This window comes from Natrix helvetica, assembly GCF_964273705.1.
Source record: "Natrix helvetica genome assembly, chromosome: 4".
Classification (NCBI taxonomy): Eukaryota; Metazoa; Chordata; class Lepidosauria; order Squamata; family Natricidae; genus Natrix; species Natrix helvetica.
The window spans coordinates 9604605-9626993 of NC_138550.1; the positions used below are offsets into that span (position 1 = coordinate 9604605).

At 43.0% G+C, this 22389-nt stretch overlaps 1 protein-coding gene across 1 annotated transcript in view; it reads right to left on the minus strand.

The window, feature by feature from the left end:
• Window positions 1-22389, minus strand: part of NOX4 (NADPH oxidase 4) — a gene marked incomplete at its 5' end in the record, with an annotated part of 109290 nt that overhangs the window by 6939 nt on the left and 79962 nt on the right. The window contains 4 exons of the mRNA XM_081952371.1: window positions 1779-1879; window positions 5212-5280; window positions 8444-8552; window positions 10165-10284. Of these exons, the coding sequence (XP_081808497.1) occupies window positions 1779-1879; window positions 5212-5280; window positions 8444-8552; window positions 10165-10284 (399 nt within the window). The remainder of the gene's footprint in view (window positions 1-1778; window positions 1880-5211; window positions 5281-8443; window positions 8553-10164; window positions 10285-22389) is intronic.

Genomic DNA, 22389 nt, shown 5'->3' on the forward strand with positions numbered 1-22389 from the left:
TGATCCTGTCCATCATTAAAACCATCTTTCCACCATGTTTCCAGTGTCTTTCTCCCCACTTGGAACTGAACCCAAATGGACATCTCTTCCAACAAACTATTTTCCCCATAAATGTCAGAACTCCAAGACTTGTTCCTTGTAAGTTCACTTCCAGTCCTGGTTATTATTAAGAGTTCTGATACCAATGATTTGAGGGGACAGGTATTTAGATCTAACATGCCTGGAGAAGTCCAATGAGGAGAAAGGGAGGATAACTAGGGCCGAGAGAATTACACAACCGTTCATTTAAAGACTTTTTGAAGTTATTACTGAAAAGAATGACTTATGACCATTTTTCATGCAACTGTTCCAGCATTCCCAGGGTCACGTGATCAAAATTCAGACACTTGGCAACAGATTCATATTTATGACAGTTGCACTGTCCTGGGGTCACCATGTGGTCTCCTTCTGAGGAGGCAAAGTCAGTGGGGAAACCAGATTCACTTAGCAATCCTGTTACTAACTTAACAGCTAGAACGAAGGAGAATTTTCCCAACAGAATAATTAAATCAATTGAACAGTTTGCCTTGAAGTTGTGGGTGCTCCATCACTTCAGGCTTTTAAAGAAGAGATTGGAGAACCATTTGTCTGAAATAGTATAGGGCTTCCTGCTTGACCAGGGGCTTGGACTGGAAGACCTCCAAGGTCCCTTCCAACTCTGTATTCTGTTATCCGAAAGACCAAGAAGAGACGTATGCTTGGCTGCTGTTGGAAAGAGAGTGCTGGATTGGATAGCCTTTAGACCTGATTGAGCAAGACACTAAGCCGGCGTTGCCCAGGTTTTTATTTATCCCAACCCTCCTTCCATGAACATCGCTGCAATTTCTAATGTTGGATTTTTTCCCACTTACCAGAGGGAGCCCCTTGTGGAGTACTGTGAAGCCATTACTATGGCAATTCCACTGCACTGTACAGTAGAAGCTATTTTAAGGCACAACAGGCTGTATCTTAACAGAACATCTCTCCCCCCCCCCCCATGGGTGTTAGGGGTATCCCCTTATCCACCATAGTATTTGTTTCCAGAGAGTAAGTGACCTGTGTACCAAGTTTGGTTGAAGTTGCTTGAGGCGTTCCAGAGTTATGCTGAAATACACACACACACACACACACACACACACACACACACACACACACAGCCATTTTTGTGTTTCTGGGACAGAATGAGAGAATGCAAGGGCAGCAACCATTTTATTTTCCAAAGATAATACTGTATAACCAGCATCTCCTTCACAAGTCCCACCTAAAAGGGGAAAGGGCTGTCAACGATCAGCTCCCGTTCACTTCAAGAGATCTGTGCCGGAAAATTTCCCCACGGATTGCAGATCTTTTCCTTGAAGAAATGATAACAGCAGACGAGACAGGTGCCAGAGCCAAAGCAACGCAGACTGCAAACAAGGCCAAGGTATGGAAATATAGCAGAAAGTGCAACACCTTGGACGGATGTTGAAACAGAAGAGTTTCGTTTTTCTTTCTTTTTTTCCTCCCCTCTACCAGCTGCCTGGTTAACTGGGAAGATGAAGCACTTTGATCGTGGAAGCTGACAGGTCTTTGTTAAAACTCCATTTCTCAAGATGCAACATATTAGATAACAGCTAGCATCAGGTGCCTTGGCATTAAACGAATGTGTTAAACCCAGACTCATTTCCATACAAATGCAGTTTATTAAAGCAACCCCCCCACCCCCTCCTCACACCCATTCCTCAAGCTGCTGCATAAACCAAGTTGGGACTCTTACTTACTGTCTGTTATACTTGGCTATTTCATTAAATAGGAGTTTCCATCGCGGCCGTCCAACAAAAAGCCGGCAGTTCAGCACTTGGTATTTCTCGCCAATTATTTTCTAGGGGGGGAAAAAAATAGCCCAAAACATTCCCTTTGGTGTATTTTGCAAGATTGCTGCCGATCAAGCAGCCTCCACTTTGCATGTCAAGCTAAGAACCTGACCTGAATATCATCCGGACAACTCAAACTACTGATGCACAGTTTGATTCATCTGAATAGAATAGAATAGAACAGAGAAGAGAAGAGAAAATAGAATTAGAATAGGATAGGATAGGATAGAATAGAACAAAGAAGAGAAAATATAATAGAATTAGAATAGGATAGAGAATACAATAGGATAGAGAATAGAATAGATAGCATGTAGAATAGAATAGAATAGAACAGAGAAGAGAAAATATAATAGAATTAGAATAGGATAGAGAATAGAAAAGAATAGAATAGGATAGAGAATAGAATAGATAGCATGTAGAATAGAATAGAATGGAGAAGAGAAGAGAAAATATAATAGAATTAGAATAGAATAGGATAGAGAATAGAATAGAATAGCATGTAGAATAGAATAGAATAGAATAGAATAGAATAGAATAGAAAAGAGAATTAGAATAGAATAGAATACAATAGAAAAGAGAAAAGAGAATTAGAATAGAATAGGATGGAGAATAGAATAGAACAGAACAGAAGAAAAAATATAATAGAATTAGAATAGGATAGGATAGAGAATAGAATAGAATAGAATTCTTTATTGGCCAAGTGTGATTGGACACACAAGGAATTTGTCTCTGGTGCATATGATCTCTGTGTACATAAAAAGACAAGATACATTTGTCAAGAATCATAAGGCAACAGTCACAGGGTACAAATAAGCAATCAGGAAACAATATCAGTATAAATCATAAGGATACAAGCAACAAAGTTATAGTCTCCAGATAGCAGAACAGCTAGGGAATTCTATGAGTTGAAGATCACAAATCTTAAAGCTGCTAAGATCGAAAAACACCGATCTAAATGTATCAAAGGTGCTTTTTTCAGGAGGCCACTAGACTTTCTTCTTTTGTTCTTTTGAAGACATTTCACTTCTCATTCAAGAAGCTCCTTCAGGTCTGATAGGATAGTGAGGAATTTGGAAGGATTTATATTCCTTGCAGAGAGCTGGCCATCTTTTTAGAGGGTCGTTGAGGCCACTTGGAGGTTTATCTCTGTCCTCAGGGTCACCTTAGTAGTGTAAATGGTTCCTTTAGTCTGCAATTTTTCCCCTCTGGAAATCCATTCCTACTCCCACATCATTCAAAGGGACTTCATCCCAAATTGTATAGCCAAAAATCTGTAGAGATTCTCAGTCATCCAGGTCACAGTTGTCCCAAAGGCGGTTCTTCGGGAGGCAACTGCACTTTCTGGTTTTTTACTTTGAAGACGTTTCACTTCTCATCCAAGAAGTGTCAGTTGCCTCCTGAAAAAGCCTTTGCCTTTGGGACAACCATGACTTCAATGACTGAGAATCTCTACAGACTGGTCTAACTGAAGAGTCACCCAATTCTTCAGTGGTTAGTGATGTCCTCTGTGCCAATGCTTCCAAGTATTGACAAGATAATCTAGAACAGGGGGTTTTAAAGTTTTTTTTAGGCTAGAGAACCTGTTTCTATTTTTTTTTAAAAAAAAACTCGAGAACCTCTTTTCAAGAAGCAAAGTTCAACGGAACTTTGGCAGTTTAATTTCACACAGGACTCTTGGATTCTGTGGATTCAACACATTTCGAAAAGCCCTGTTCTGAGTGACAGCTCTCCACACCACTGGATGGGCTCTTATCGTTGGCTGACTACTTATTGCTGCCTTCCTTAAAAGCTTACTCTGACAGTATGGATCAGGATGGCGAGAATCTAAGGTCAGGCACTGAAGATATAATGAAAGCATTTTTTTTTCCTTCCTAGCATTTTCCCACGAGTGCAGGGTCTACTTTTTTCAGAACTACAAAGTATTGACCCGTAGTTTGCATCCGGAAAGCACACTTCTTGACATTAAGTCTGAGGTTGTCACCTATATGGCTCTCATGCAGAAGGCGGGATTAGAATGCACATTCTCCTGGGGATTGGCCCAATGTCACCCAGATAGCTTTCATACCTAAGAGTAGAAATAGAACTTATCACCTCCTAGTTTCTAGCTTGGTGCCCTAATCTCTAGACCAAGGATGTCAAACCCAAGGCCAGCAGGCCGGATCCGGCCCACGGGGTGCTTATATCGGGCTGGCAGGACCTCTGCCAGCAAAAATGGAGCTTGAGAGGCTGAACGGAGCCATCCCAGGCTCCGTTTTCGATCACGATGGCCTCCTGCAGCCCTCTGCCAGTGAAAACGAAGCTCGTGGGCAGGGGTAGGTTCCGGTTTCTTCTACTGCAGGTTCATTCAGGGACGTACTTCGGGCGTGCACACGCTTCGGCGCTATGTGTGCATGGGCAGTAGGTAAAAATGCTTCTGCGCATGCGCAGAAGCAAAAAACAAGATGGCAGCAGCTATGGCGCTGCCGATAGAACCGGTTTGGGGGCGTGGCCAGCCATGTTACTACCTACTCAGCCGAACCGGTAGGAACCTACCTCTGCTCCTGGGGGGCCATGTGCAGCCAAAAACAGGGGGGCCGTCAGAGCCAAAAATGGGCCCCAAAGCCTATTTTCGTTGGCAGAGTGCTCAGGCCACCACAGGCACCTCCGACATGAGAGATGACATGCTGGCCACGCCCATCCTGGCCAGCCCCCAGGGTCAAACACAACCTTGATGCGGCCCTCAATGAAATTGAGTTTGACACCCCTGCTTTAGACCAAACTGATTCTTTTAGGTGTAAAAGAATTTAAATCTAGGTGATTTAAAACGAAAGCAAAAAAAAAATTACTTTGCTGAAAATCATTTTGCTGCTGAAGGGGTCCACAGGCAGCCACAGGCAACCATTCCTGGATGAAGGTAGCATGTCACCAGGGATGGTATTCAATTACTTTCCCTACTGGTTCGCAAATGTGAGCATGCATGTCCACGCATGCTCTCGGACTTCCGTGCATGCGCTTTGATTGTGCACACAGCTTGCATGCATATGCATGGCTTGAAAATGTGCCTAAATAGGATGGCATAGAGCTGCGGCGGGAGAGGGGGGGAGGCAGGCCCACCTGCGATTTCCACTACCGTCTGAATACGAGCTCTGCATGCCACCTACATATTTTCCATTGTTCCACTAGGTCACCAATGAACCTAAGCAGCAGAATACTCATCCTCGGCTCATTTTCATTTCTCAAGCTCTCAGCATCAGTGGACGATCCATGGTGCTTAAGGCAACCTCCGAATCTTAATCAGACATAGGTTTTTTTCAAGTATTTGAAGCACCATGTCAGCTGCGAACTGTATTTTGCGACATACCTGTATCCCATCTGTTTGACTGAGGTACAGCTGAATATTGATAAAATCTGGTCGGTTTTCTTGCCAAAGCTAGTGCAAAAGTAGAAAAAGAGGAAGAAAATAATAATAAGTGAATTAGCATATGTTCTTATTTGCGGAAACAAAGCTATTACTATCATTAATTTCACTCTCAAGAAAGATTTAGAGGGCCAATCTATCGTGTTTCAATGTTGTATCTTGACAGCAAGTGTGTAGATTTAAAATCTCGGCTCTGTTTTTTCTTAGCCAAGGAATTTGGCTCTTCCATTGTGATGAGACTGTGGGAAGGAGGAGATATGGATCTTCTCCATACAATCCAACTCTCCGCCAAAGTTGAGCCATTGGGCAGCTGTCTGAAAGGAGCCAAAAATCAAGAACCAAGTGTCCAAAACAATAGTCAAGAGATGGAACCAGGAATCGTAGCTAAAAAGAACATAGCCACACAAAAGGACTAGGAACACATTTTTGGAACAAATTATGTCTGGGTCTCTGTTCAGCCAATCCTGAACAGGTCAAAGCCAGCTTTCAAGAGTTCCAAGAGACAGGGTTGGTTTGTCTATGGAGTCCAAAAGTGTTGTGGCCCACCAGCGGCCACCGGAGCTGGTGGCAGATTCAGACAGTGAGGAGATTGGGGAGGAACATGGGCCAGTCCTGGAGTCTGGGGAAGGCTCTGATGAGGGCTTTGTGTCGGAGGCAGAGATGGGGCCAGGGCCATCCGACAGTTGTCAGTTGCCTTTGGAGTCGGAGATCAGTGGGGCAGAAGAACAGCTAAAGCCTGTTCCCAGTGTGCGCATGCACAGAGCTCTCAGGAGAAGGAAACGGCTGAAGAACAAGGGTTGACAGGAGTAAAGGCACAGGCGGGCACTGAATGGCCCCTCCCATAGGGAATAAAGAGGAGCGAAAGGGGAGTAGAATTTGCAGGAGACGATTAGTTCAATTCATTAGAGTGAAGATCTGTTCCTGACTTCTTGCCAAGTAATTGCTGCTACAGCTTGGAGTTTAGAAGATATCAGCCCTGGCAGCTCTCCAAGCCTGATAAAAGACTGTAGTTGTGAAATCTCACGAAAGACTGTTGGCCGGGACTTTGCTGGAGAGGGATTCCCTTTAACCTAAATAAAAGAAGTTTTATCAGGACGAGGAGTTGGCTTCATGATCTTGGGAACCCTAGGTCAGAACAAACATATCAACTGAGATCCCACTGCATTTTTAACCAGTATAATTAAAAACTTAAAGACTGCATCACACAAAATGCTAAGTGTAATACAATATTTAGGGCTCAACTTTAGTTAGATTTGAACTGGCTTGGGGAGGCTGAGTATGTTATCGAAATACCTCCCCCCTTGGTTCAGAGTACTGTGCAGATGAAACATGCCAATTCAAAAAGTTAACTGAATGTAGTCCAGGGGTGGGTTCCTGCCAGTTCTAACCTCTTCTATAGAAGAGGTTCCACAAATCTACAGTGCCATTTAGAACCGGTTCCAGCTCCCTCCCTCCGCCCGTCCGCACATCATCAAGATGAAGAGCGAGAGGAGGAATTCTGGGAGTTGAAGTCCACAAGTCTTAAAGCTGTCAAGTTTGAACACCACTGGGTTGTTTTTCTAAAGGGATAGGGGTGCAAGGGTTTGTAACTTGACAGCTTTAAGATTTGCACACTTCAATGCCAGAATTCCTGAGCCAACGTGACTGGAGGAGGAATTCTGGGAGTTGAAGTCCACAAGTCTTAAAGCTGTCAAGTTTGAACACCCCTGGGTTTTTTTTCTAAAGGGTTAGGGGTGCAAGGGTCTTATAACTTGACAGCTTTAAGACTTGCGTGCTTCAAATGCGAGAGTTTCTGAGCCAATATTTTGGTTGCTAAGCAAGAACATTTTAAGTGATTTTCACCACATTTTACAAGTTGGCCACGCCCACCCAGTCACATGACTGGCAAGCCACTCCCACCTGGTCACATGGCCGGCAAGCCACTCCCACAAAGCAGGCCACACCTACAGAAGAGATTCTAAAAAAAATTGAAACCCACCACTGATGTAGTCCATCCCTGATATCTGACCACCAGTTCTAAGACAATCGTCAATTATTTTTATTATGGCACTATGGGGAAGTCAAAAACAGTAACTGTGAGAGGGACCTTGGAGTCCTACTGGACGGTCACTTGAATATGAGGCAGCTGCCAAGGAAGCTAATACAATCCTGGGTTGTATAAACAGAGGCAAAGAATCAAAATCAGTATTGGTACCAATTTATAAATCCTTAGTAAGGCAACCCCTGGAATACTGCATCCCGCTTTGGTCACCATATTAAGAAAAAAAATGTTGAGACTTTGGAAAAAGTGCAAAGAAGAGCAACGAAGACGATTAAGGGCCTCTGGAGACCAAAATATAGGAAGAATGGTGGCAGGATTTGGGTTTGGCTAGTCCAGAGGAAAGAAGGACTAGGGGGGACAGGATAGCGGCATTCCAGTATTTGAGGGGCTGCCATAAAGAAAAGGGGATCCACTTATTTTCCAAAGCCACCACAAGGCAAGACAAGAAACAATGGATGGAAATTAATCAAGGAGAGAAGCAACCTGGAATTAAGAAGAAACTTCCTAACAGAATAATTCACCAGTGGAACAGCTTGCCTCCAGACGTTGTAAGTGCTCCATCTCTGGAGGTTTTTAAGAAGAGACCGGACAGTCACTTGTCTGAGATGGTATAGGTCTGTGATGGCGAACCTATGGCACAGGTGGCACATGGAGCCCCCTCTGTGGGCATGCGAGCTGTCCCCCAGCTCAGCTCCACTGTGCATGTGGGCGCATCTCCCATCGGCCAGCTGTTTTTTGAGTCTCTGCCATGTTTGTGGAAGATGCGCATGCATGCGTAGGGGTCATGTTCTCATACTCAGGGGGGAGCATGGTGTGTGTGCGCCCCCTCCCGCGGCCCATTTTTGGTCCAAGGAGGCTTCAGGGAGGCCTGCTAGGCCAAAACAGGGTGCGGTGTGTGTGTGTGTCACACACATGTGCAAGGGAGACTGGGGGGAGTACACATGTGTAGGGGGAGCATGTATGCATGGGGGCGTGGGGTGCATTGCATTATGGGTGTGGACAAGCACACTTTCGGCGTGTGAGTAGAAAAAGATTAGCCATCACTGGTAAAGGTTCTACTGCTTGAGCAGTGGGGCTGGACTAGACAACCTCCAAGGCCCCTTCCAGCTCTATTCTGACTCACTCACTCTTTACCTTGTTATGCAATTTGCAGAGGAGATCCGCAAACCAGTGGAAGGACAAGATGTCTCTGCACACCCAAATGAAGTAAAGCCTTCTGAATTTGTAGTGGCTCCAGTCATCCCTTCACACACGAACCACGTTTTTGGGGGAGGAGAGGGAGGCAATAAGAAATCAATAGTTCAAAATCAAGCAGCAATTTAATAGCATTAGAACTTAAGACGTATATACCACCCTATAGTACTTTACAGCACTCACTGGGCAGCTTACAATGTCTGCCTATTGCCCTCAACAATGTGAGTCTTCGTTTTACTAACCTCAGAAGGATGGAAGGCTGAGTCAACCTTGATCCTCTCATGACTGAACCTTAGGCTGTGGGCAGAGTTCGCCTGCAATGCTGCATTCTAACTATTGCGCCACCAAGGCTCCTTAAAATCCCTTTGGAGACATTGTGTTGAGAAGATGTAGCTGATAACCAGGCAACAATCAGATGGCTAGTGGAACACCACCACCAGTTTAGAAGGATACCTATTTTAAAGTTGCCCCATCATTGCCACTAAGTGCTGGGGCCAATTCAAATCCTTAGTTGTTCCTTTTAAATTTCTATATAGTGCAGCACCAGGCAAGGAGGTAGCCAGAACCTGTTACCCAGCCTAGTTATCAGTAAAGAATCTGTTACATTCCATGAGATCTTCTAGACTAGATGACCTCCAAGGTCACTTTCAGCTTTATTCTATTTTATTCTGTCCTATCCTGTCCTCAGAAATATCTTCTACTTAATACTTAGTAGAATTCCTGAGTTCTTATGGTGGTACTTAGAATTCCTAAGTACTTAGTAGAATTCCTAACTGTACTTAGGAATTGCCTCTTCTACAGGTAGATGCAGCTCCTACTTTGCTAACATCTCTGAAGTGGTGCCCTCGGTTTGAGCTATGTGGGGGAATGTTACAATAGTTTGCATCTTACATTTATTGCACTAACTTTCATTTTTATTATTCAGTGCCCAGATCTTTTGGGGCTTCACGCTGGCCAGAAATGCAATTAACAAATACAAATGAATACTTCAGGTTTACTACAAGAATTGCTCTTGCAGATAGCAGCAAATCAGATAAAGCTTGAATAAAACCACTTGGTTACCCATCTATGTATTTCTATCCATATATGTGCAGTTCTAGTTTGTTATGTTGATTAGTATGTTAGGGAAAACTGCTGGCAATAGAGTTTACTGCAGGGGTGTCCAAACTTGGGAACTTTAAGACTTCTGGACTTCAACTCCCAGAATTCTCCAGCCAGCATAGCTGGCTGGGGAATTCTGGGAGTTGAAGTCCACAAGTCTTAAAGTTCCCAAGTTTGGACACCCCTGGTTTACTGCCAAGGAAAATTGCAAGATAAAATTGTTTGGTGAACAATTTACACCTCCCTTCACCCCTTTCCTTCCTTCCGTTTTATTTTCCCACAGTGGAAACTCAAGTTTTCAAGTCATTCATTGGGGACAGCTGGAGTTTGTTGCAAATGCCCCTGCTTGAGGAGGTCATGCCAACTGGATCTCCCCTGCATCAAGATTTCAAATTTCTACACAGATTTAATATCCCCGATCTGCAAATGTTGCTGAATAGAAATCATGGGTTTTGATATTCCAGGAGGAATCTCCTTACTGCAAAATGTATTTGGTAGAAGACTCTGGGTCAATCTTGGGGTGACATGGGGGCAACTTTAATGAGATGAAGCTTACATACAGCAGGGTATTGAAGATAGCTGCAAATGGAGTTACTCCGATGCCTCCGGCTATGCACAGGCTGACTTCATAACTGAAAGATTCTTCAAAAGGACTCCCAAATGGACCATCTACATACAGCCTAAAGGAGAAAGGAGGAACATTTTTAAGAATCAGTTAGCACAGCTCTTGATAGATAGATAGATAGATAGATAGATAGATAGATAGATAGATAGATAGATAGATAGATAGATAGATAGATAGATAGATAGATGATAAATAATAGATGGATGGATAGATGATAGATAGATGATAGATAGATTGATATGATAGATAGATAGATAGATAGATAGATAGATAGATAGATAGATAGATAGATAGATAGATAGATAGATAGAGATGATAGATAGATAGATAGATAGATAGATAGATAGATAGATAGATAGATAGATAGATAGATAGATAGATAGATAATATAGATTAGATATAGTTTAAAGCTAAAGGTAAAGGTTCCCCTCGCACATATGTTCTAGTCGTTTCCAACTCTAGGGGGCAGTGCTAATCTCTGTTTCAAAGCCAAAGAGCCAGCGCTGTCCGAAGACGTTTCGTGGTCATTTCTGCGGTAGCAATCTCTGCAGTGAGAGCAGTGGTGGGATTCAAATAATTTAGCAACCGGTTCTCTGCCCTGATGACCAGTTGGGTAGATGGGGCTCGGTGGTCATGTGACTGGGTGGGCGTGGCCAACTTAACGTCACTCAGGTTGATGGGCGCTTTGCCTTAGCTGTTACAAGGTAATCAGGGTTAACCGGAGAGGCAGTTTCTGTAAGCAGGGCAATAAAGATGAGGCTAGAAACTACACCAGAATGTTTCCTTCCTGCCTTCCTTACAGGATTAGCTTTGTAAAGTGGAAAAAAACAAAATGAGATTTCTTCCAACAACCGGTTCTCTGAACTTCTTAGAAAGTTAACAACCGGTTCTCCCAAATAGGTGCGAACTGGCTGAATCCCACCACTGAGTGAGAGAGACAAGAAAGTAGCATTGTCAAGGCAAAGAAATGAAGACAAGAGAAAATGTTTTTATCAGAATTCATATTCCTCACTCTCATGTCCCTTCCAGCCACACCTGGGTCCTATCTCCACATATGTCCCTTCCTCTGATCCCAAGAGCCTCATCTAGACATACATTCCACCATTTGATCCTTCATTCCCCCCTCGACGACCTTGGGAAGGCCTACTTCCCAAAAGTCCTCCTAAAACTACCCTCCCTCTGTGAATTTATCCAAGCCCATTTTTAGAAAGGGTTGCTTGAATGGGGATGAAACCCAAATGAAATTATTTAAGACTTCTTGCCTGGAAACCAGAATGCGAACAGCCCCCAAGCATAGTTTTGCACATCTTGCAATTGTTTGGCATTTAACAATGCTTAGATATTCATGAAATTTCCAAAGTGCTCTACTGTAAGAGGTTGTCATGGCTGAGAGGAAACCAAGGCCGCGGCCTCCTTTGTTTCAGAATACAGATATTTAAAACCACCACAAAGGGATTAGAACCGTACTCATTTTAGCAAAGTCGTTCAAATAAGAGGCTTTATTTTATATAAAAATATATACACCTTAAAAGGCCCTTGAGGCCTGTTAATTACACAAGCATTAAAAACTCCAGAGAAATATCAGGCTCCGCTAACTGAGCATTGAAAAGAAAGAAAAAGGGGACGGCATTGTGAAGCAAAATAAAAAAACTTTCCAAGGGGATATTAACTTCTTTCAATGACTTTATAAGTAAGTCTTCGCTTCACGGTTGTTCAAAGTTACAGGAGCCTTGGAAAAGGTGCATTATGGCCTGTAAATCACTTCCAACGGTCACAAAATGTCATCATATTCTACAGTGCAGTCATGGGATTCAGAGATGGTATTCAGCAGGTTCTGACCAGTTCTGGAGAACGGTAGCGGTTTGGAGAATCGGTAAATACCACCTCTGACTGTCCCCGCCCCCATCTATTCTCCATGGTTATGTGGCCGGCGTGACTATATGCTGAAGGTGCATGGAACGCTGTTACCTTCCCACCAAAGGTGGTTCCTATTTTTCTACTTGCATTTTTTACATGCTTTAGAACTGCTAGGTTGGCAGAAGCTGGGATAAGTAATGGGAACTCACTCCATTATGCGGCACTAGGGATTTGAACCGCTGAACTGCCAACTTTTCTGTTCGACAAGCTCAGTGTCTTAGCCACCGAGCCACCGCATCCTTTTCCAGTACATTAGGAACAATTATTTCAAAAGAAATCAATTTTACATTGGAAAATGAGTGCATGTTTCGAAACAAGTGGATTGAAGTATATATTACTGTCCTTTAAAAAAAAAATCTGAAGTTTGATGAGTCGAACATGGCATATTTACCAAATGAGATGCTGAGAGAAACCAATAACTCATATATTCATCTTTTCCATTATTATAATCCAAACCTGACATTCAATCATCCATATCAAAGGTTATATATAAAATATGTGTATGTATATGTGTGTGTGTGTGTATATGTATATGTATTTGTGTTACAACCCCTGGTATGCCCAAATATGGGAGGGAGCTCACTACTCCCCCTTTCTGTCCTTCGGCTCATTACAGAAGACCATCCAGGCAGAAAATATTTATCAGCACAAATACAACACACACACACACACACACACACACACACACACATACATATATATACATACATACACTGTATGTATGTATGTATGTATGTATGTATGTATGTATGTATGTATGTATATGTATGTATGTGCTGGTCTTGTTGTATTTGGGTCTTTTCCCATGTAAGATTGAGATTGTCCTGGCAACATTTTGGCGAGGTGTCACTCGCCATCCTCAGGCTGGTGTTTTCGGCTTAAAGTGTGATCGGAGCTCCTGTCTGGTGGGGGTGCATCAGGTGCTGGTGTTGTTTCAGTAAGTGGATTGATTGACTGTGTCGCTTTATCATGATTGGTAGATTGGTGCTGATTGGTTCTGGCTGTGTGTCCGTTGTTGTTTCGTGTTGTAACGGCCTGGGTTGTGGGTGGGGCTCATTTGTTGACTAGGGCTGGTTTCCAGATGTCTGGTAGGCGGGAGGTATTGTCACGTTTATTCATGTTGTGGGGGTGTTTCTCTATTTCGATAGCTTCCATAATTATTCTCTTGTTGAAGTGTTCTGTTTTGGAGATTAACCTGGTTCCTTCAAAATTAATTTCATGTCCTGTAGCTTTAAGGTGCTGGAAGAGGGAGGAAGTTTTTTCTTTTTTTCTTACTGCGTTCTTGTGCTCTGCAATGCGTGCATTTATTCTCCTGTTCGTTTGTCCAATGTATGTTGCAGGGCAGATTTTGCATGGTATTTTGTAGACTCCTTGGTTTTCTAGCTGGATCTTGTCTTTGGGGTTTCTTAAGATGTTGGCTATTTTTGGTCAGTGTTGAAGGCTGTCTTGATATTGTGTTTGTGGAGAATTTTGCTGATTTTATCTGTGGTGCCTTTGATGTAAGGGAGGAGGGAGATGCCGTTGTCCTGTTCTATGTCTTGGTTTTTTGGGGGAGTCTCCCTTTCGATTAGGTTGGTAAATCTCCATTCCCAACCCACTCCAGGGGAAGGAGACTGCAAAATCCCCATTTCCTCCTGATCAGCTGGGACTCCAGTGTTGGAGCACCCACAACTTCTGAAGGGAAGTCGTTCGACTGATTAATTGTTCTAACTGTCAGAAAATTTCTCCTTAGTTCTAGGTTGCTTCTCTCCTTAATTAGTTTCCATCTATTGCTTCTTGTCCTGCCTTCAGGTGCTTTGGAGAATAGGCAGATCCCTTCTTCTTTGTGGAAGCCTCTTAGATATTGGAAGGCTGGTGTCACGTCACCCCTCGTTCTTCTTTTCGTTAAACTAGACATACCCAATTCCTACAACTGTTCTTCATATCTTTTAGCCTTCAGTACCCCCAATCATCTTTTGCAAACGCTGACAGACTCAAATATGGAATTTATCCAGTTTTCTTGCATTTCCGTTGCACTGAAATTTCCATCAGAAGTTCAGTGCCCCAGTGGATGTAGCAAGCAATGTCCAGCTTGTTTTATCATGCGCTAACAAAGCGAGGTCAGTTCATAGGGCAGCTTATAATGATTACTACGAGGCGAAAAATGTTCCCAACATCTCTACCCAAAGTTTTCTTCCTCTGCTCTTTTCGTGAAGTGAAACCAAGGCCGGAGGTCAGCTATTATCTCTTAACCCCTGATGACTTTGCTCTTTATTAGGATACAAAAAGACTGTTGAAAAAAATGTGTGTGCCATTTTTTGTTTTTAATCTCCTTAGAGAGCAAAGCCTAGCATTCAAGTACAGTTGAAGCTACCAGATTTTCTGAAAAGTTTGCAAAGTGGGGAAAAACTCTGAGAGAGCAAACAGTACAGATGGTCCTTGACTTACGACGGTTTGATTAGTGACCGTTGGAAGTTGCAAAGGCAGTGAAAAAAATGATTTCCACACTAACGACCCATTGTAGCATCTCCCTGGTCACATGATCAACATTCAGATGCTTGACAAGTGACTCATACTTATGACGGTTGCAGTACCCCGGGGTCATATGATCAAATTCCGCGGCCTTCAGACAAGCAGAGTCAATGGGGAAGTTGAATTCGCTTAACAACCATGTTGCTGATTTAACAGCTGCAGTGATTCACTTAACAACTGTGACAAGAAAGGTTTGCACAATGGGGGCAAAACCCAATTAGCAACTGCCTCGCTTAGTGACAGAAATGTTGGGCTTGATTATGGTCGACTTGTAGTCGGCCAAGTGTTTAGACTGGATTTGGCTTTTTTGTCCACTTACTGAGTTCTTCCCAAGGGCCTGGGAAAGGAAGAGATGGCCATTGATTCTACTAAAGGTATTGTCACAGAATGAAAACCATTCTGAGTGATTAGAAAGCCATTCCGAAGGAAGACCGCACTTAGAATATTGCATCCAGTTTTGGTCGCCACGATGGAAAAAAGATGTTGAGACTCTAGAAAGGTTGCGGAGAAAAGCAATCAAGATATTAAATGACTGAAGGCTAAAACATATGAAGAACGGTTGCAGGAACTGGGTATGTCTAGTTTGATGAAAAGAAGGACTAGGGGAGACATGATAGCAGTGTTCCAATATCTCAGGGGCTGCCACAAAGAAGAGGGAGTCAAACTATTCTCCAAAGCACCTGAGGGTAGAACAAGAAGCAATGGGTGGAAATTAATCAAGGAGAGAAGCAAGCTAAAAGTAAGGAGATATTGCCTGACAGCAAGAACAATTAATCAGGAGATAGAATGGAATGGGATAATAGAATAGAATAGAACAGAACAGAACAGAACGCTGGAGAAGACTCCTGTGAGTCCCTTGGACTGCAAGGCGATTCAATCGGTCAGTCCTAGAGGAGATCAACCCTGACTGCTCTTTAGAAGGCCAGATCCTGAAGAGGAAACTCAAGTACTTTGGCCACCTCATGAGAAGGAAGGACTCCCTGGAGAAGAGCCTCATGCTGGGAAAGACTGAGGGCAGAAGAAGAAAGGGACGGGAGAGAATGAGGTGGCTGACTGGAGTCACCGAAGCAGCTAAAATGGACTCCCGAGGATGGTAGAGGACAGGAAGGCCTGGAAGAATGTTGTCCATGGGGTTGCGATGACTTCACAACTAACAACAGAATAGAAACAGAAAAGAAAAAAATAGAATAGGATAGGATAGAATAGAATAGAATAGCTTAGAAATAAAAATGAATCATCACTTTAAATGTACCCTAATCAACATACATTAAAATAAAATTTCATTGCATCCAGCTCTCAAAAGAGAACCATTAAACATATACCCACATATGCACACATATATGACACAGAGAAACATCACAGTCTAGTTCATATGTGTACAGTACATGTATATGGCGGGGGGAAAAGAATCCTATGGATTTACAAGATGGATGGCATACGGAACAAAGCTGTTACAGAATCTAGTAAGTAGTCCTGCTACCAATACTTTGAAACCTCCCAGAGGGGAGCAGCAGAAACAGAGGCCGTGAAGTAGGTGTGTGGGGTCCTTGACAATGCTTTGAGCTCCAAGCACATAGCGCTTATAAGTAACATCCTGAATAATGAGAAGCGAGCTTCCTATAATCCAGTGACGTGCGGTGAGGTTTATGGCTGGTGAGGCTGGTGACGTCATCAGGAAGGCGGGGAATGGGACCACGTGTGCAGGAGGCTGAGGCAGCCTCAGCGTCCTGCACACGTGGTCCCATTCCCCGCCTTCCTGAGTTAACCTGAAGGGGACCGCGCAGCGCGCTCCGCAGTCCCGCAGCTCGGACTCCGCGGTCCCCTTCATGTTGACTCAGGAAGGCAAGGAATCGGACCACGTGTGCCTTTTCCCTTTTCCCTTTTTTTTTTCTTTTCATGATGAGAGCGGTGAGGCTCTGCCTCCCCTGCCTCCCCTGACCGCACGTCCCTGCTATAATCTTCTCGGCTGTCCTCACTACTCTCTGTAGGGACTTTCTATCTGAGGCACTGCTGCCACCAAGCCAAACAGTGATGCATTTTGGAACAACTTGCCTCCAGACGTTGTGAGCGCTGCAACACTGGAAGATTTTAAGAAGAGATTGGACAACCGTTTGTCTGAAATGGTGTAGGGCTTCCTGCCTGGGTTGGACTAGAAGACCTCCAAGGTCCCTTCCTACTCTGTTATTCTATTATGGTGAAGTCTGTTGCAAACACTCGAGCAGGTATCCCAATCAATCCTGCATTGTTACCAGGCAGGTTGCACACAGTCTGTCACCCTTCCTACTCACACCTGCTCTGCTCAAGGCAAGAACATTTTCAACCTGCGAGCACATGCATCTCCCCTCTAACCACATTGATCTCGACATTTTCAGGAAACCGGTTTGATGACCTGGAACAGCTTTGGATTTGAGCTTTACTGGCTGTTCAGCCTCTTTGGCATCTGTCAAGCACGTCTGCCAGCTCTCCTGTTAGCCCGTTCAAAGACCAGAAAAGACTTCTTTTGCTAAGGGGCAGATCACTAGATTGCTAGCCAGAGGTGATCAGTGCTCTGGGGGGAAAACCTGGAGGGACACAAGAATATTTAATTCACTGATGAAGCAGCTCCTTGATTTCCTTTGCCAAAACAAAGGTTTTTCCTTCCCCTCATTTCTTTTCTCCTTAAAAAGTGGTTTCCTTTTTCTTTCTTTGTTTTTTTCCAGTTATTCAACAAAACTGAACAGAGGAACATTTTAAAATGCAATGGCAGTTGCATCCAGGTAGTCCTCGACTTACAACTACAATTGAGCCTAAAGTTTCTGTTCCTAAGTGAGACATTTGTTAAGTGAGTTTTTGCCCCCCCACCCCCGAAGTAAAGTAAATCACTGGAGTTGTTAAGTTAGTCCCACGGTTCTTAAATGAATTGGGCTTCTCCATTGACTTTGTTTGTCAGAAGGTCGCAAAAGGGGATCGCGTCACCCTGGGACACTACGACCATCATAAATGTGAATCAGTTGCCAAGTGTCTGAACTTTGATCACATGGGCAGGGGGATGCTGCAACGGTTGTAAGTGTGAAAAATGACCATGTCACTTTTTTCAGTGCCTTTGCAACTTTGGACAGTCATTAAACGAACTGCCGTAAGTCAAGGACTACACCTCAACTTACAACCATTCGTTCTGTGACAATGGCATGGAAAAAAGTGACTTACACGTTTTTTACACTTACGACTGTTGCAACATTTCCATGGTCCAATATCAAAATTCAGACACTTGGCCACTGACTCATATTTGTGACCGTTGCAGTGTCCTGAGATCATGTGATCATCATGTTCCTTTTTACTTCTTGTCTCTCTGTTTCCTTTTATCTGAAACATGTGATTCAGAAACCGTGAATTTAGCTGCAGAATTAACTTGAATGAACTTGCCCTGTTTATAAAAGGTAAAGGTTCCCCTCGCACATATGTGCTAGTCGTTCCCGACTCTAGGGGGTGGTGCTCATCTCCGTTTCAAAGCCGAAGAGCCAGCGCTGTCCTAGACGTCTCCGTGGTCATGTGGCTGGCATGAATAAACGGCAAAGGCACATGGAATGCTTTTACCTTCCCACTAAGGTGGTGCCTATTTTTCTACTTGCATTTTACATGCTTTCGAACTGCTAGGTTGACAGAAGCTGGGACAAGTAAGGGGAGCTCACTCCATTAGGCGGTGCTAGGGATTCGAACCACCGACCTTTCTGATCGACAAGCTCAGCGTCTTAGCCACTGAGCCACCGCATCCTCTTCCTGTTTATACAATTCAGCAAATAAATGCAGGCCTTTATCCAATTTAAAGCTAAAGCGTCCTTCAAAAGAGACTCAACTCCTGATGGTTTATGGACAAATCCATGAAATATTGTGGACCCCAGTAAAACAGAAGTGTTTTGTTCCTAACTATTTCCTAAAATAACTTTTTTTCCTTCAATTTCCCAACCTAGCCTACAGACCTGGCGTGTCCCCTACTGGTTAACTTTCCAAATCCTACCCAAATCCAACCTGGTTACATTTTGGGACCAGGACAAGCTGCCACCTGCTGAGATTTAGCATTTTTACAGAAGTGCTGAACATTTGTCAATGCTGACTGGCAGATGGTAAGAAAGATGTCAGGCTGCCTTCCGTTTCTCAACCGTGCCTCCGGGTATACTGTAATTACTATATCAGTGGGTAAAATAAATTGCTGAACATATATTGCTACATATGGCAAGATGCGTTCAAGGCCAGAGAATTTTTGCTGCACTGGCTGCTCAAGAAATCCTAAGACAATGTTTCTCAACCTTGACAGGTTTAAGGTGGTGTGTGGATGTCAACTCCCAGAATTCCCTAGCCAACATGCTGGCTGAGGAATTCTGGGAGTTGATGTCCACACGCCTTTTTTATTTTATTTTTTTATTTTTAAGCAAACATAAAACAAACAGACATAGACACACACAATACATAAAAAATCACCCTCCAGTTACACACCGTATGCCGATTGGTTACAAAGCTTTGTGCTTCCTCACAATAGTCCCTGCTTGCAATTTACACAAATTCTCATATCATTCATCCAGTATATAAATAAACAATTATTATGATTATTAAACATTCATTTGACTATAACTGTTATTACATCCTTTTGTATAAAGTATTCTAGATGTAAAGTAAATCTATAATATGGCATTTCATTACATCCTCCTAAAATCATCCAATAATATTACATCTTTATACCATATCCTATATAAAAATTGTTTATATTTAACAACAAGGCTTTTAAACATCCGCTCCGTAGTCCTCGCTTACAATTTGTATAAAGTTTCATATTATCAATATTATCAAACACCCACACATCTTAAAGTTTCCAGGTTGAGAAACCCGCCCTTCGATCATGAAATTCAATGGTGAAAAGAGTAAGGTTCTACATTTAGGCAACAATGGAATGCACAGGTACAGTATAGGTGGTACCTTGCTCAGTAGTAGTAACTGTGAAAGGGATCTTGGAGTCCTAGTGGACAACCATTTAAATATGAGCCAGCAGTGTGCAGCAGCTGCCAAAAAAGCCAACACAGTCCTAGGCTGCATAAACAGAGGGATATAATCAAGATCACGTGAAGAGTTAATACTACTTTATAAGGCCTTAGTAAGGCCACACTTGGAATACTGCATTCAGTTTTGGTCGCCATGATGTAGAAAAGATGTGGAGACTCTAGAAAGAGTGCAGAGAAGAGCAACAAAGAGGATTAGGGAACTGGAGACTAAAACATATGAAGAACGGTTGCAGGAACTGGGTATGTCTACTTTAATGAAAAGAAGGACTAGGGGAGACATGATAGCATTGTTCCAATATCTCATGGGTTGCCACAAAGAAGAGGGAGTCAAACTGTTCTCCAAGGCACCTGACGGCGGAACAAGAAGCAATGGGTGGAAACTAATGAAGGAGAGATGCAAATGAGAACTGAGGAGAAATTTCCTGACAGTTAGAACAATTAATCAGTGGAACAGCTTGCCTCCAGAAGTTGTGAATGCTCCAATACTGGAAGTCTTTAAGAAGATGTTGGATAGCCATTTGTCTGAAACGGTATAGGGTTTCCTGCCTAGGCAGGGGGTTGGACTAGAAGACCTCCAAGGTCCCTTCCAACTCTACTATTGTATTGTATTATCTTCTTTTAATGACCCCATAATCCCTTGCAGGGTGGAGTCTGGGCAACTGAATGGAGCTAGCAGAGTGTTTTAATGGCCGGATGCTCTTCCTGTCACCAATGCGGAGTCTTGTTCAGCAGATATATTCTTATTGTGTCCAGAGAGAGAAATATCTGCGAACTCAGAGATTGTGAGGCATGAGCTCCATCTCTAGGCCACCGCACCGCACCGAATATGAATACCATCCTAAGAACTCCATCATAAACTGCCTTTTTTATTTGTTCTAATCAAATGACATATTCCACATATCAGAACCAAAATGTGCAGGCATCTGTTAATTTTTCAGTATCTTTCAGCCTTCCATCCTTCCGAGGTGGGTAAAATGAAGACCCAGATTGTTGGGGGCAATAGGTTGACTCTGTAAACCGTTTAGAGAGAGTTGTAAAAGCACTATGAAGCGGTATATAAGTCTAAGTGCTATCGCTACTTGCTTACTTGATGAGATGCCTGGCACAGTGTTTAGAAGGCAGTATTGCAGACTAACTGCCCACTGCCAGGAGTTCGATCCTCACCGGTTCAACATTGATTCGGCCTTCTATCCTACCGAAGCCGGTAAAATGAGGACCCAGATTGTTGGGGGGCAATAAGCTGGCTCTGTAAACCGCTTAGAGAGGACTGTAAAAGCACTGTGAAGCGGTATATAAGTCTAAGTGCCATTGCTATTGCTTCTAACATTGATAGGTAGGGTTCAGAGTATATCCTATTTAAATTCATGTGGCTTGAATTGGTTTTCATCAGTCACAATGGGAAGTAGGTTTTGATATTCCAGCTTTAAACATTTTATACATATAATAGAAGCAGAATAGAAACGGAAAGGAGGACACAAGGTGATCTCTCATAAGAGAAAGCAACCTTTGCGGTTTTCTTGCTCAGACTTCTATGCTAGATAAACAAGTTGCCAGAAACCCGGAATAACAACCCTGCCACAAACGATCCAGATCTTTGTCTCTAAAACAACTACAGAGAGTCCTCAACGTATGACTGGTTGCCTAGCAACTATTCGAAAAAGGGAACTTACAGCCCAGATTTGAACTTCCAACAGCTACTATATCCCTCCAGTCACATGACATTTGGGGTTGCTTGGCAACTCACATTTATGGCTGTTTGCAGCACCCAATGGCCACCTGACTGTGATTAAATTAAAGCAATTTAAGTCAACAGGTGTTTACTTCTGTTTTCTGGCTAAACAACACCCCATCACAAACAGTGTATTCACCTAACAGCTTCATTTGGCCTGTACTTGCTAATTCTGTTTCATTTGCAGTTGTCCTTGATTGCCTTGTGTTATTTCTGGAAATAATAATGACGGTGGGATACAAATACAATAAATAAAAATAAGTAAACCACTGCATTCATTTCCCAACCATTTACACTCACCGAATGACTGCTGCAAAAAGTCATAAAATCAGAAGCACCCACGTGGTGACCTGCTTAACAACCATCATGACTTACAAGCAAAATAATGGTCATAAGTTGAGGACTACCCGTGCGTTACTCACACTTTTTGCAGAAAATGAACTGTGGGATGACGTGTACACATTCTGGATTTTGTCTCTTGTCAGAGTAAAAAAAAAAAATTAAAAGACTGAAACAAATACTCAGCCAAATCGTTATTGTTAATTAAATTAAGGGACAGGAGGCTAAAACATACGAAGAATTGGTTGCAGGAATTGGGTATGTCTAGTTTAATGAAAAAAAGGATTAGGGGAGACATGATAGCAGTCTTCCAATATCTCAGGGGTTGCCACAAAGAAGAGGGGGTCAAGCTATTCTCCAAAGCACCTGAGGGCAGGACAAGAAGGCTAGTCTAGAAGAGAAGAGAAGGACCAGGATAGACATGAAAGCAATCTTCCAATATTTGAGGGGCTGCCACAGAGAGGAAAGGGTCAAGCTATTTTCCAAAGCACCTGAAGGTCCAGAAAAGGAATAATGGATGGAAACTGATCAAGGAGAGATTCAATTTAGAAATAAGGAGAAATATACTGACAATGAGAACAATCAACCAATGGAACAGCTTTGCCTTCGGAAGTTGTGGGAGCTTCATCACTGG